Genomic DNA, 15,729 nt, shown 5'->3' with positions numbered 1-15,729 from the left:
ATTAGAAACTTCATGCTCAGATGCTACAATTTAAACTTCGGATGACTAGGAATCTTGCAGTGTTAATATTAATATTTTAAAGCATGCTTTGCTTCATTTTCCTGGTTATCTAAAATGTAGCATGTAAGTTATACATAACAATATTAATATTAACATTCTAATGTTTGGGGAATTTTGATGGCTTTATTGTACATTAGAGCAACTTTTATTAAAAACTAGATATAGTATTTATTATCTTTTGACAGGGAACTTTTTTTATTTGTCTAGAGGTGAAAATTCCTAATTGGATTTCTTGCTTACTCTGTATATAAGTTACTTTTCTTGCTTAAATATTTCATGTTTTATGATATCTGTGATAGGAATGATTTCATACATATTTCAGAAGATGATAGCATTATAGAGTTACTTCTCAATCTGTCTTGTGCATCATTTTATATCTAACTTTGAATTCTGTGGGATGGATAGGGTAAAATGGCAGGTCCATTAGATTTCTGAAGAACAATTATAGTTCCTAATGTCATAGATCATAAATGTTGGTATTTGTTTGCATAAATATTTTCAATTAAAATCAGATCAGTAGACTATGTCCAAAGTTATTTTTCTTTGTAATATCTATTCTAGTAAAAAACAAAAAGTCCTCGATATTACATCTATATAATATACAATATATAGTTTTTCTTGCTAATCTGTTTGATTCATAGAATGCAGTCTAATCGAAGGGGAAGATCATGTAGAAGTAAATGGAGAAGTTTTCCAAAAGCCATTTGTAGAAAAGCCAGTCAGTGCAGAAGATCACAATGTTTACATTTATTATCCAACCTCTGCTGGTGGTGGAAGTCAAAGACTCTTTCGAAAGGTAAACCTTTGTTATCTTAGTAAATACTCTTCTCTATACACTGTTGTATAAGTTTTACTAAAAGTAATCAAGTATGTAATAGAACTATGATTAAGTGTATCATTTAGAGATAAGTTAATAAAACTGGTGTCATACTTTGTTAGAAAAGCAAGGCATCATTTTAGTTATTTAATGTTTTTTATGCAAAATTCTACCTATAGAATACCTTAGAAAGTTATTTGGTTTTCTTTCTACCTTCCATTTATGTATCTGTCATACGAGAAATTCAGGTAAAGATCAGCAGTCTTTTTGAAAATTGACCCTCAAAATGGTTAGTTCATAGAAAGAGTAACATGAATTAACTCTTAGATACATGAAAGTATGCTCAAGATTGCACCCATAATAAAATAAATGTAAGTCTAAAAGATAATGCCATTGAATTACCTTTTGGATTGGCAAAGTTCAAAAAGATTGAGGTAGCTGGAAAATAAGCACAAGCCGAAATGTTGTTGACAGGAATGCAAATTAGCATAGCCTTTTAGCAGCATAATTTAGCAATATCTCAGGATTAAAAATTCATATATAGTCATAAACAGCATGGAAAATGCAAAGTAGGAAAACAATGAGGTACTGTTTCACATCCATTAAGAGTGGCAAATATTAAGGAGTCTGAGTACCAACCATGGATAAGGATGTACATCAGTGGGAACTCATATGTTGCTGGAGAGATCTATAAATTGTTTAAACTGTTTATAAAAGATTTTGGCATTGTCTTTGTAAGTTGAATATGAACATATTCTATCACCTAACAATCCCACTTCTAGTGTATGCCTTAGAAACACTCTTGCACGTGTGTGCTGTGGGGATACTTACAAGAATGTTCAAAGCAACATTCTTCTATAAGCTAAAACTTAGAAAACAACCTAAACATATGTTGATAGGATAATGAATGACTAATGGAATAGTTATACTGTGGACAATTCTATAGTAGTAAACATGAACAGAGTAGAGTTATATGTAGCAATATGGTTGAATCTTAGAAACACTATTCATAGTGTTCATTGTATTTTTATGCTGTTTAACTTAAGTGTAAATTATAACAAAAGATAATATAATGTCAGCTACGTAAGTAAGTGTTCTTAAATATCTGTGGACTTAAAATCTTTTTAGAAATGTCTAAGATGGAAACAGATGGTAAAAAAGGTTATTTTGTAAAAATGAGGAGAATAATATAGTTTTTATATTGATGGGCTTCTTCTGTTTTCAGATTGGCAGTAGAAGTAGTGTTTATTCCCCTGAAAGCAGTGTACGAAAAACAGGTTCTTATATATACGAAGAGTTTATGCCCACAGATGGTACTGATGTTAAGGTAGGATTGATTAAATATGTTTTAATTTTGTATTTTGAGTTTACCAATGATCTCAGAAAAAGAAATTACCCTTTAATTAACTACATCTAACATCTATTCTGTATTTCTTTCTTTTTGACTAGTGATTTTTACTCTGTTTTGTATTATGAATGCTGCTGCTAGTCTGAAGCCTGTGGACCCTTTTTTTAGAATAATGTTCTTAAATACTTGAAGTAAACCATACAGGATTACAAAGGAGACAAACTTTATTGAAATATAGCTATCAAAATATTTAAAGAACCAACTATGTGATATAATAATGTATAGTTGTGTATTCTTCTTTAAAAGGACATTAAATAATAAAATATGGTGTTTTGGGGTCATGTAACGACCACAGTTTCCAAGCACTAATTAGTGTAAACAGTGTTTTTGGGATCTTTGACAACTGTAATATGATAAAAGAAAAAAATAGGTGTGATTTTTGTTGGTGGCTTACAAGTTCTTAATTGCTTTACCTTCAGCCAGTCTATATCTAACTAGAGATTTCTTTCTTAGGTATAAACCTGATCAGGAACCTCTTTTTAAAAATTCTCTTGTGGATCCTTATTGACCATAAGATAGTAATCAGATTCAAAAGACTGGCATACACGATATTTCACAGTCTGCCCTCTTTCCTACAAACCTTACTTCTTGTGGAATAAATCATGCAAAATAACTTACTCTTACCTGAATACATCATGCTGTTTCATGCATCTGCGCTTTGTGTTTATTACCTTTGCTTCGAGTGCCTTTCCCTCTCTTGTCTGTTATCAAATTCATGCTGTTTTTCATCTGCCACCTCCTTTTTAATCTTTTAAATAAAATATGTATTTTTAACATTCATGAAAGGTTTATACAGTGGGTCCAGATTATGCCCATGCCGAAGCTCGAAAATCTCCTGCACTTGATGGCAAGGTGGAACGAGACAGTGAAGGAAAAGAAGTAAGATACCCTGTCATTCTCAATGCACGAGAGAAATTAATTGCTTGGAAAGTCTGCCTTGCATTTAAGGTAAGATGTTATGCAGGCCATACAGGCCCTTTTAAAAATTCTGATCGTCTGTTTTGAGATGTTATTTAAGCTTACAGATGGGGAAGTCAGCTGAGAAAAAGTGGTACATTTAAATGGTTTGTGTACTTTTCAAGAGATTCTTTTTGTGCCGCTAATAAAAACATATAATAAGTGAAGGCCTTTGTTTCTGTCTATACTTTCTGTATTATATAAAAGGAAAGTTTATCAATGTTTTCAAAAATTAAAATTACAGAGGAAAACTTAACTGAAACAATAGAGTTAACGAGTGTTTTAACATGTTAAAAACAAAACTGATTACAAGTATTTACTCATAGAATTGACAAATTATTTTTTTTTAAATAAAAGGTCCTCAGTAGTCTCCTAGCCTTGGCAGTAGGCAGTTGGCCTATTATATATGATAAATTATGTTCATGAAAGCAATACTAACACACATTTCTTAAAGCAATACTAACACACATTTCTTAAAGAAAACTTATGACATTTGACTAGTTCTCTCCATGATATATATTATTAGTCTTTTATTATTGTACAGTAAAGGTTTAAAGAGAAGTAGGACAACTTGTATCTAATAAAGGGTAAACTTTTCCTTGTTGAAACCTTGCCTTGGATATGTAACTTAAAGACTAGTGTGTATTGCTGGTTATCAAATGATAAATAAATAAATTGTTTTTATCTTAATAATTTGAAGTCTCTTTCATGGAAGGAAATTAGCCCATAAATATATTTTAATAGCTTTATATAAATTGTTTTAATTTTATAATACCAGGATTCTAAAAGGAGTGACTTAAAATCGTATTATATTAATACATGATTTTGAATATAGAATGTAGAAGATCAGAAAATTCCTGGAGCCTAAGCTGAAAATTCATACCTTTCAGCTCCTTTCTTCCAAATAAAGTAAATTTATTTCAAGTGCCCACAAGTATATGGTTGTCAGGGTTTAAAAGATTCATTGGCATAGTTGGACATTTCCTCTTGGATATGTGTTCAAAGCTATTTTTCCTTTTTTTTTTTGATTAAAGTGATATAATTTTGGCTAACAAAATTTATCAAAGCCTCTAAAATTTTTTACTTTAAAAAAAAATTAAATGTCAGTTGAAAACCGTCTTGATTTTTTTGGCCTCATCAGTTCTTTGAGCATTATTTAGTTCTACACCTACTTCATGGTAAAACCTTAAATAATTGTATGTCATGTGTTCTATATTTTCAGAGTATTCATATTAAAAAAATGTAATTTAAACTATGAAGTAAACTATTAAACAGTAAATATACATTTAGACATTTATAAAAATTGTTGTATTCTAATAAGACTGGAAAACTATGAATCTTAATTCAAATGGAACTTTAAAGTTTATGATTTATTTTAAATAGCAAACAGTTTGTGGCTTTGATTTGTTACGGGCCAATGGACAGTCTTACGTCTGTGATGTCAATGGCTTCAGTTTTGTGAAAAATTCCATGAAGTATTATGATGATTGTGCAAAAATACTTGGGTAAGATTTCTTTGCTTTATATTTCTTCCTCTTTACCTTTGTTATAACTAACGCATACTAGCTTTTCAGAAACCAAATTAATTGTAAACATCACATGATCAGGGTTTTGTAAACACTCTATAGAGTAAAAAAATCAGTGCTCATAAAATGACATCCCCAAAGAACATGCAAAATCTTGAATTATACTTTGAATTATCAAAGACAGATTAATTTATGACCAGTGTAGATAAAGGCTAAATGGTATTTAACTTCATTTGTTTAGAAATGCTTTAACAGTGATTTATACAGTGATTATTAGTCAAGACATCTAATTTATTAGATTACTTTGTCTCTCAAGTGTTTGATGCATAATTACAGTACTTAATGACACAAAATTAACATTCATGAAATAACCATAGTAAAATAGGAATGTTTGGAATTCAGAATTCTTTTGAATGACTCTACTTTCTACAAGTATAGGTGTTACTTAAAGATAATCTCATGAGATTATCTAGTGAATGTAAAGGAAATTGCATATAAAAATGCCTTTTTATATTCTTTGACTATATATAACAAAGCCATAAGAAACTTACACTTTAAAATATATTTTAACAGTTGGGTGTAGCTTTTATAGTATAGTTCAGAGATTTGTGAAATTACTTTTAAAGTGAAATTTGGGGGAGCTCACTACATTTTAGCATGAATAAATGATAAATTTAAATGAAACAAAAAATATTTTACTATTATTTAAACATATTTTCATTGTTAACCCTATTAGCAAAAGGTAATAGAAATTTGTTAAAAATGAGCAGTAGTATTTAAAATAGCTTTTACTAATCATTTAAAATGATCAGTAATGATCAGTAAAAGCTGATAAGGAATGATCTGTGGCCACAAAGAAGAGATAATCTTGGATTTCAGAATCTGTGTAAGTAGATATAGTTACAGCGGTTTACTTGAATCCAATATGATTTATATTTTAAAAAATGGAAGTGCGTAAGTAATTCTGAATTCATGACATCCCATTAATGTGTTCCATACAGCAGTTTAGAACTGCTAATCTAAATTTTCTCGATCAGGATTGATTTTTTGAGGTTACTTTTGATGTACTGTAATCACGTAATCACTAGATAGTTTGACGTTAACTCCTGTGATTATTATTTGTCACTAAGTACCTAGGTTTGTCTTAAAATGAACTCATTTAATTTTTTTTCTTTTTGTCTCAAAGCAATATTGTAATGAGAGAGCTTGCTCCACAGTTTCATATCCCCTGGTCAATACCCTTAGAAGCTGAAGATATCCCAATTGTACCAACTACATCTGGAACTATGTAAGTTTGAATATTTTCATTTAGACACTCCTTGGGTTTTCTCCATTGGTCTGTGCTGTTACAATAAAGGTTACATTTCTGAATAATTATTAGATACTTTGCTGTGTGTGTTTTCATATGATTTACTTTGCAGATGGAGAAACAGATTGTATGCTTTTGTAAGGGTCCACTTAGACTAAAAATCTCTTAAATTGTTACAAATAAAATCCTGAAAAATGCTTGGATAATTATAGATGTATTGAATTAAGCCTTAAAAAATAAAAGAGGTACCAAAAGGTATGTTACTTAAAGGTTCATAGTCAGTGGTCATACAACTTTGGTGCTCTCAGCATGTAAAGTAAAAATATACAGTTATTACTTGAGGTAAATTAATTAGACCAACATTGCCAAAGTGTTTCATAACTCTCTAGTCAAAGATACTGCTTGAAATTCACCTGTTACTCAGGTGAGTTGACCAAATGATTCATGTTCACAGTTCAGAGATTTATGTTAGCATATTAAGTCTTCTGAGAAGTCTTAATTCAGATGGACGGTAGGACAAAAAGTATTTGATTTTGTTTTCAAACCAATATTTCCAAACATATTTAACACAAAACGCTTTGGGGGGTACCTTATTAAACCCTACAAGGTTGCAATCTGTGTCTCACAGTTTGGCAAATGCTAAATTATACCCTACCAGTCTTCCTAAGACAGTTTTATATTCCGGTAATTTGAGTTTGAAATACTTGTTCTTCTGACCTGGGCAGAATAAATATAGCAGCTTTATTTTGTTTGATTTAATGAACTCTCAAGTCTATAATAACCTGCACTGCAAGAAACGTATTTACTAAAGTTACAGGATTGCAATACATTTACTTTTTCCCACAGTTAGCTTGGTCACCTCTAGAGAGGAAACAGATATTACATAGTTTAATATTACTCCCCCTCCAGCTTCTTAAATTCTTTTTAGGATTTGATTTGATAAAATTAAGACTGGTTTTTACAAGCGCTATTCTTCACATGGATGATCTTGAAATGGTCAAAGATGGTTCTAAATAAATGGATGTATTAATCTAAATTATATAACACAAATCTTTGTTAGAAAGTTGAGAACATTATTTCTTTTCTTTCAGGATGGAACTCAGATGTGTCATAGCTGTCATACGCCATGGGGATCGAACACCAAAGCAAAAAATGAAAATGGAAGTGAGACATCAAAAGTATGTTTTAAGGGAAGAATGTGATACTCAGGAGATAATTTAAGATTTCTGATAAGTGATTAGTTGTCTTGATTAATGCATTGTATAGAAAAACTGTTTACCACTGTTTCTTGGCCATTAATATTTAAACCACTGGGAACATATAAAACCAAACAAAATCCATTTTAAATTGTGTATATCAGCATCTGAAAAATGTTGTGACAATATCCATAAATGATCATCAGCCTTACCAGGCTTTTATTTATTGTTGTATGGGAGAACTTCTAAAAATAATCTAGTAATTATTAGTTTTATATGATTTAGGAAAATACTACGTTTTCTCAAGCAGAGTACAGGAGCAGCATGGTATAGGGAAAGGGGACACACAGTATTTGAAATTCATACACCCTGAGTTCCATATCTGTCTTTTATTGTTCTAGTCCTATATCTATCATTTATTATAATTAGTTTATTTTAATATATGGTGGTAATATTGTTGCAAATGCCTAACAGTGCTCTGTCTTTTTTATAAGATTTTTTGATCTTTTTGAAAAGTGTGATGGATATAAATCTGGGAAATTAAAACTCAAAAAACCAAAACAGTTACAGGCAAGTGCATTTGATTTCTTGTCGAGTTTTAGATGGCTAATGGCAAAATTGCACCAAAATTCAATTCTTTATTTATTTCACAGGAAGTGCTAGATATTGCACGACAACTTCTTATGGAGCTAGGGCAAAATAATGATTCTGAAATTGAAGAAAACAAGTCAAAACTTGAGCAACTTAAGACCGTGTTAGAAATGTAAGTATCTTTCTGAAACCCTTAATTTTGATAACTGCTTGTAATACTCTTTTTTCCTTAATTTTGATAACTGCTTGTAATACTCTTTTTTTTTAGTGTGTGACTGTTCATGTTAACTTCCTTCACAGTTTGATCTTTTTGCTCTGTCACTATAACTAAGGGGAAATTAGTGAAAGTCTAATGAGAATTAGTGGTTACTGTTTTACTTTTAATTTTGGTAAGATCAAAAAAGGACATCAAATTTGGATCTTCTATGAAGTACTACTTAGGGTGAAGGCCATATTGCTTAACCACAGATTCAGTGCTGTTTAAATAAAAAATAATTTTGAACTATTTTAATCAAGTGAAATTGGTACCACCAGTATTGCTATTAAAAGGTTTACTTATTTGACCAATTAATATCTTATTTTCTTTTTTTTTTGAAGACACATACATTTACATTTTTATATGTTTATATGCTTTATTGTAAATTATCCATTTTGGGGGAAGGGTGTAGCTCGAATGGTAGAGCATGTACTTAACATACAGAAGGTCCTGGGTTCAATCTCCAGTACTTCCTCTAAAAATAAATAAATAAGTTAACCTAACTACCCTGCCCCCCCCCAAATTGTCTCTTCGCAGAGAAACTTTTTGGTATTTTTTTTACATGTGGTTAGAATGACTACCTATGGTACAGATTTTGTGCTAGGATATTTTGAAGAATTCAAGAAGGTAATTACAAATAGAAGGGGACATAGATTTAGTTTTTCTCTAGGCGGATTTTAATTTTCTTTTGCATTTCTTTAGGAAATTGCATGGAATGCTTACTGAATGTTGTCCATTCTGTTTGCCATTTTATTTCTCAGGTATGGCCATTTTTCTGGAATAAATCGTAAGGTCCAATTAACCTATCTCCCTCATGGTTGTCCGAAGACATCTAGTGAAGAGGAAGGTATGTCATTATTAATGCCGGTTGCATTTTTGTTGTATGCAAGGATTTAATACTCACTGTTGATTGCCTTTGTAATCTTCTAATAGTTGAAGGACTGGCATGCTGAACTGAGGAAAAATAAAGCAGCGTTTGTTAATAGTGCCTTCAAGCCTTTAAGTAAAAATTGGTTTGTTTTTTATCCTTTAACTAAAGGATAGGTTTTATTATTTTGAAAACTGCTTAGGACTTCCCTTTTACTCTGGGGTTGTTTCAGAAAGCTTATTTATTTATAACTACACGTTACTTGACGGGTCCCTTCTCCATATAGGGTGTACAAGAAAAAAGTTCAAAGAGTATGAAAAGGCTGTTGGAAAAAGTACACAATCAACATTTTTCTAAAACAGATATTTTTCTCAACCCATTAAATAAGAAGAAGCATTTAAGATTAGTCTCCTAAGAGCAGTCAACACAAAAATCCTGTAAATTCATTTATAAAAGAAACACAGGCAGGATTTGAAGAAGCCATTCTGTGGAGAAATGCACATGCCCAATAAAATAATTATAATAATATAAATAATCTTGCTTATCATACTGATAAAGTGTCTTTTTTATTTTATTCATTTTTCAAATAGTAATAAAGAATGCAGATGAGAATACAGTGTGACAGGATTTCAATTTACTGGTAGTATTATAAATTAATATAACTGTTTGAAAAGTAATTTGGCAAGAGATATCAAAATCTTCACACATTTTTTGTAAATTTTTCTTATGCTTTGGCCTTAATTCTACTTGTAAGAATCTATCCCAAGGGAGTAATTAGACATTGAGGAAAAGATTGGTCTATAGTAATATTCACACTGGCATTATTTATAGAGGCAAAAATTGAAGTAGTGATTATGTTAATTTATTTATTTATGGGTTTTGGGGGGAGGGGTGATTAGGTTTGTTTGTTTATTTATTTTATGAATGTACTGGGGATTGAACCCAGGACCTCATGCATGCCAGGCATGTACTCTACCATTGAGCTGTACCTTCCTACTGATTATTTTAAGTGCAAACACAAATATATGCTAAATTTTGATATATTGCTCTTGTTGCACTTTGTGATTAAAGCAACATAGATTAATCTCCTATTCTTAATGTTTATATTAAAACATTCTATAAACTACTGTAAGAAAAAAAGTCAGTTAATTATTATCTGTCTATAAATTAATAATGGCTTGCAGGGTAAAGCACATATAACTACTAATGAGCCCCAGGTTGAATGAATCATCAAATTCTTCAGTGCTTATAGTGCTTATTTCTTAATGAAATTGTTTCTGGAACCCAACACAGATCTAAGGACATGACAAAGAGAAGGTGAAAATTAAGTATATTTTCCGCTCTCCCACCTTTAATGATTACCAGGGGAAAAGGGATTGGAAGGGATAAATTTGGGTGTTGAAGATTTGCAAATATTAGCCACTATATATAAAAGTAGATTTAAAAAATTTCTTCTGTATAGCACAGGGGACTATGTTCAATCTTGTAATAACCTTTAATGCAAAAAAATATGGAAACGAATATATGTATGTATATGTGTGACTGGGACATTGTGCTATACACCAGAAATTGACACATTGTAACTGACTATACTTCAATTAAAAAAAAAATTAAGTATAAAAACTCAGGCCTCTCCTATGTCTGAGAAAATACTTTGTTCTGGGACATACAGACTTGACAACTCCCAACTTAAAAAGCTGCTCTTGGCTACATTTTGTTGTATATTTCACTCATAAACTTAAGTTATAATAAATATTTAGCTCTATCCTCTCATGTCTTCCTAAAAATTACATGAATCACTGATTGCTAATTATAAAAGCATGTGTATCTTCTTCACTTCAGCTAACTTTACCTTTTATGTGACAGCACTGCAGGAGGCTCTTAATCTGAATCTTGTCATCAAGGAGATCTTAATGTAACATACCTAGCACAATTGAATACCATGGGTAAATACCAGTGCTCTTAGACCGCTGTGAGAGCAGAAAAGGGAGAGAAGCAGTACTTCCTTTCAGAAAACTGAGAAAGAGCCTTCTTTCTAGAGTATGGAAGAGGTTTTGAAATTTTCGTAAGACTTTAACAGGTAGAGCAAAGAGTATTCCTAACAGAAGCAACAGTCTACAAAGATAGTATGTTTAAGGAACAAAATAATTTGCCTAAGGGCCATATTTCAGTGCAGAAGAGATACAAAGAAAAATTCTTGAAATATATCTGTTTAAAAGAAACACACTTGACATTTGCTTTATTCATTCACATGTATTTTAGACAGCCGAAGAGAAGAACCATCTTTACTTTTGGTTCTTAAGTGGGGAGGAGAACTAACCCCTGCAGGCAGGGTCCAGGCTGAAGAACTTGGAAGAGCTTTCCGGTGTATGTATCCTGGAGGTCAAGGTAAATCTTGGAGTTTCTTTAAATTGGTTAAAGTCATACACTATGGTTTCAAATCCTCATTTATTATGAGATGTTATTAAATATTTATAGAAATACAGTGAGATAAAAATATAGCTTAAGTGATTTGAGGATTTATTTTCAGGAGATTATGCAGGATTTCCTGGTTGTGGTTTACTTAGATTACATAGTACCTACCGACATGACCTCAAAATATATGCTTCTGATGAAGGACGAGTCCAGATGACTGCAGCTGCTTTTGCAAAGGTATAAATGATTTTTAGAATTACTAGAATTTTCATCTAATAATGTATTTTAAAAGGTTTTTAGTAGGCAGTGTTTTAAAATTCTAAATTTGAAACTTCCAACTAAAGCCCTGAAATGGCAATGTCAATTTGTATTATTAATAAATTTATTTAGCTTATACCTTATGAAATTCAGCATGTAACAAAATAATTATTATGATACTTCCTCTTATTTTACATACTAATTCTTAAATTTGTGTTGGCTTTATTTAATGTGTCTAGGGACTACTGGCTCTAGAAGGAGAGCTTACACCCATTCTTGTTCAGATGGTAAAAAGTGCGAACATGAATGGTCTTTTGGACAGTGATAGTGACTCTTTGAGCAGTTGTCAGCAACGTGTGAAAGCAAGACTTCATGAAATACTTCAGAAGGACAGAGATTTTACTGCTGAAGATTATGAAAAGGTGGGTCTTAGCGAACCCTTACATTGTGAAATATTATGTGTACACACCCTAAGTACATAAAACATAAACTTAAAGCTTACTGTATTAGAAAGTATATACTCATGTAATCGTTATACAGGTAGAGAAACAACATTGGAACAACTCTGGCCTCTTCCCTGTTGCAGCCCCTCCCCTTCCTGCTAGAAATAACCACTATTCTAACTCTTTATAGTCTTACATCCAGAATACTATTTGGGTAGATATGCATCTGTAACTACATAGTCTCAGTTTCAACTATTTTTTATACTTCATATAATAGAATGTTTTCTTTTATGTCTGGCTTTTTTTCCTCAATATTATGTTTGTGAAATTCACCCTTTTTTTTAGAATTTCCATAGTTAATTAATAATCATTTCTGTGTAGTATTGTTTTCAGAGGTTGGCAAACTTTTTCTGTGAAAGAACAGGTAGTAAATATTTAAGGCTTTACAGGTCACAAATGGTCACGTGTTGCGTATTTTTTTAACCACTTTAAAAAAATGTAAAAACCATTCTTAGCTCATGGGCTGTTATTACAGGTCATGTTTGGCCTGCAGGCCATGTTTGTTGATCCATACTCTATTTTATGAATATACTAGAATTTATATATGCTTTCAAACACATACTTTCGGGCTGTTGGGATTAATACTGCCGTAAATATATAGCCTCCTAGTGCATGTGAGTATGTTTCTTTTCAGTATATTCTAACAGTGGAAGTGTTGTGACCCACAGTATGCTTGTATTTCAGTATTAACAGATGATGTCAAACTGTTTTCCAAAGTCACTGAGGCAATTTATACTCGCACCAGACGTCCATGAGAATTGTCGCTGCTCTGTATAGTCTCTGTTCTTGGTATTCTCAGACTGATCAATTTTGGCTATTCTGAAGATGAATATTTAGTAATACATCATTGTGGCCTTAATGTTCATTGACCATTTAGAAATCTTCTTTTATAAGGCCTTCTCTTCAAGTCTTGTCCTTTATTCCTGCTAGTTGCCTGTATTTTTTTTTTTTATTGAGTGGTAAAACTTCTTTGTGTATTTGTATGAGCTCTTATATATGTTTTAAATACTACCATCTATTCTAAGCCTTAATGATTCCCTTTAATAAGCAGAAATTGTTATTTTTCATGAATTCCAAGTTTATTTTTTCCTTTATTATCAGTGAATTTTAATCTGTTTTTTATAATACCTTTTTCTAACCAAGGGTCATAAGATATTCTTATATGTGATCTTCTGTAAGCTTTACAGTTTTTCCCTTCATATTTGTCTGCTGTCTAGCTTAAAATTGACTTTTGTGTGTACTATTAGGTAAGGATGTCAAAATTGATGTTTCCCCCCCAACCATATGTACATCCAGATACCTCAGGACCACATGCTGAAAAGACCATCGTTTCCCACTACTTTGTAGTACCAGCTTTATCATTTGTGTGTAGTCTGCTTCTAGAATGTATTCTTCTGTTGACCCTTGTCTCATTGAATAAGATCTCCCAAATCCTACATGGTTCCTTCCTCAGTTTTACTTGGCTTCTCTTGTATTTCCACATAAATATCATAATAAGCTGGCCAAAAAATCCTGCTAATATCTTGATTTAGACTATAATAGCTCTGTAGTTTGTGAAAACATTCATCTTTTAAAAAATGTTTGTGCAGTTGTAAATGGTACCTCTAAGAATGTTATTCTCTGTTACTATGTACAAATAGTTTTTTAATATTGGCTTTATATGCATCAACCTTATTGAACTCATTTATTAGTTTATCTGTAGATTTTATCTTCTCATCATATCCACAGGTTTTTTTCTTCCTTTCCAATCCTTACATTTTTTTTCTTTTTCTTGCATTACTTCAATAGTTAGCCCCTTCAAAGCAATATTAAATAGACGTGGCTTCTCTTGTTTTTGTTCATGTTCTCAAAGAGACAGCTTTTTAACACTTTCCCATTAAGCATGATGCTTGCTGTAGTTTTTTTTATAGCCACTGTTTTTCAAAATAAGGAAATTACATTCTGTTCCTATTTTGCTAAGAGTTTTTACCATGACATGTTCTTTAATTTTACATTTTCTTTTCATCTATTATATCATATGGTTTATGGGAGTTATGAGACTACCTTGGTTCCTAGGATAAACTCATTTAAAATATATATATATATCTGTCTGGTTTTGGTTTACTGATATTTTTGGTTAGGAGTTTTATGTCTATGTTCATGAGTCAAATTTACTTTTAAATTCTTGTTATCTTTGTGCTTTCAACACCAGGATTATACTGGTCTCATAAAATTAGTTAGGGAGTCCTGTTTGGGAGGTATAAGTTCTGCATATATGTTTCATTAGATGTTTCATAAAATCTACTGGTAAATTCTGTGGTAAATCCTATGGGCATTTTCTTTATGGGAAAGCTTGTAATTATGGCTTCCAGAGTAATTTAGTAGTTTCCATTTATTATGTCTTGTGTTTATATTAAGTTACATTCTTTTAGAATTTTGTTTATACTTTCATCTTCAAGTTCTTTGTAATGTCTGCAGGATCAGTAGAGATACTCTTTTTTTATTTCATAACATAGTTTCCATCTTTTTTTTTTCTTGATTAGTTTTGTCATGGTTGATCAGCTTTCTTAGTCCTTTGAAAGAACCCTTTTGTGGATTTTTTGGTTCACTGAATTATGCACCTGCTTTCCATTTTATTAATTTTTATTTAATATTTTATTCCTTCTACTTCTATAGTTTCATTTTACTCTTTTTCTGTTTCTTAAAACTAATGTCACTAGATGGATGTTTATCAACTCATGAATGTTCAATCTTTTCTAAAATACACACACTAGACCACAAATTTCCCTTTATACACTGTTTTAAGTGTATTCATAAATTGAGGTTTATGCAAGTTGGGACATTTTCTAATTTCTGTTGTGATTTCTTTGATCATAGGTCATTTAGAAGTGTACTTTTAAAATTTCCAAATCTATGCCTTTTTAAGTTGTATTTTCTTGTCTTCGTAGTCTCTTAATCCTTGCTTTATGTGTTTTGATGTCATGCTGTTAGATGCATCCAAATTAAGAATTTGTGTATTTCAGTCGATTTTTTTAGCTCAAAATTTGCTTTTTCTAGGATTAATTAACTACTATAGATTTTTTTCTTTCATTTGGTGTTTGCATAGTATCTCTTAGCTCTTTCAGTCTTTCTGAAACTATATTTTTAGATGTGTCTGTTAAAATCTGCATTTAGTTGGAATTTTTGAATTTATTATGTGAATCTTTGTTTAGACAATTATTTATCTTATAAACTACTCATAAATTTAGTGTATGAATCTATTATCCCTTCAAGTGCTTTATATTTGTATTGCCTATTTTTATTTTTCTCTCCTTTCTTGCTTCATTGAAATTGGTACTTTTTATTTATTTCCCTGATGGTTTGAAAATTGTATTTGACTTTACTGTTTGTTTTGTTGTTACCCCAGAGATAATAATAAGCTTCTGTGATGTCTCAGAGTTGAATGTTGACATCATGCTTTTACTCTCTTCCTGAACATTGCAAGGACTCCAGAGCTAGAGTGCTTTTCAAACTTCAATTTGCATAAGAGTTATCTGTGGAGTCTTACTAAAAATGCAGATTCCAACTAATCACTATTTTGAATCCT

General features: G+C 31.2%; 1 protein-coding gene across 11 annotated transcripts in view; it reads left to right on the top strand.

Moving 5' to 3' along the window:
- Window positions 1-15,729, top strand: part of PPIP5K2 (diphosphoinositol pentakisphosphate kinase 2) — a 70,272-nt gene that overhangs the window by 15,741 nt on the left and 38,802 nt on the right. For 8 of the 11 annotated variants that reach the window (XM_072958314.1, XM_031673207.2, XM_031673205.2 and 5 more), the window contains 12 exons: window positions 702-856; window positions 2,103-2,204; window positions 3,072-3,233; window positions 4,626-4,747; window positions 5,955-6,056; window positions 7,169-7,255; window positions 7,768-7,843; window positions 7,927-8,036; window positions 8,882-8,967; window positions 11,251-11,376; window positions 11,519-11,640; window positions 11,901-12,083. In XM_072958314.1, coding sequence (XP_072814415.1) covers window positions 702-856; window positions 2,103-2,204; window positions 3,072-3,233; window positions 4,626-4,747; window positions 5,955-6,056; window positions 7,169-7,255; window positions 7,768-7,843; window positions 7,927-8,036; window positions 8,882-8,967; window positions 11,251-11,376; window positions 11,519-11,640; window positions 11,901-12,083 — 1,433 coding nt within the window. The remainder of the gene's footprint in view (window positions 1-701; window positions 857-2,102; window positions 2,205-3,071; window positions 3,234-4,625; window positions 4,748-5,954; window positions 6,057-7,168; window positions 7,256-7,767; window positions 7,844-7,926; window positions 8,037-8,881; window positions 8,968-11,250; window positions 11,377-11,518; window positions 11,641-11,900; window positions 12,084-15,729) is intronic. The other 3 variants (XM_031673208.2, XM_031673204.2, XM_031673201.2) reach the window with 1 other exon arrangement.

The sequence above is a fragment of the Vicugna pacos genome, chromosome 3 (genome assembly GCF_048564905.1).
Source record: "Vicugna pacos chromosome 3, VicPac4, whole genome shotgun sequence".
Lineage (NCBI taxonomy): Eukaryota > Metazoa > Chordata > Mammalia > Artiodactyla > Camelidae > Vicugna > Vicugna pacos.
This window is presented reverse-complemented; position numbering and strand designations above follow the sequence as displayed.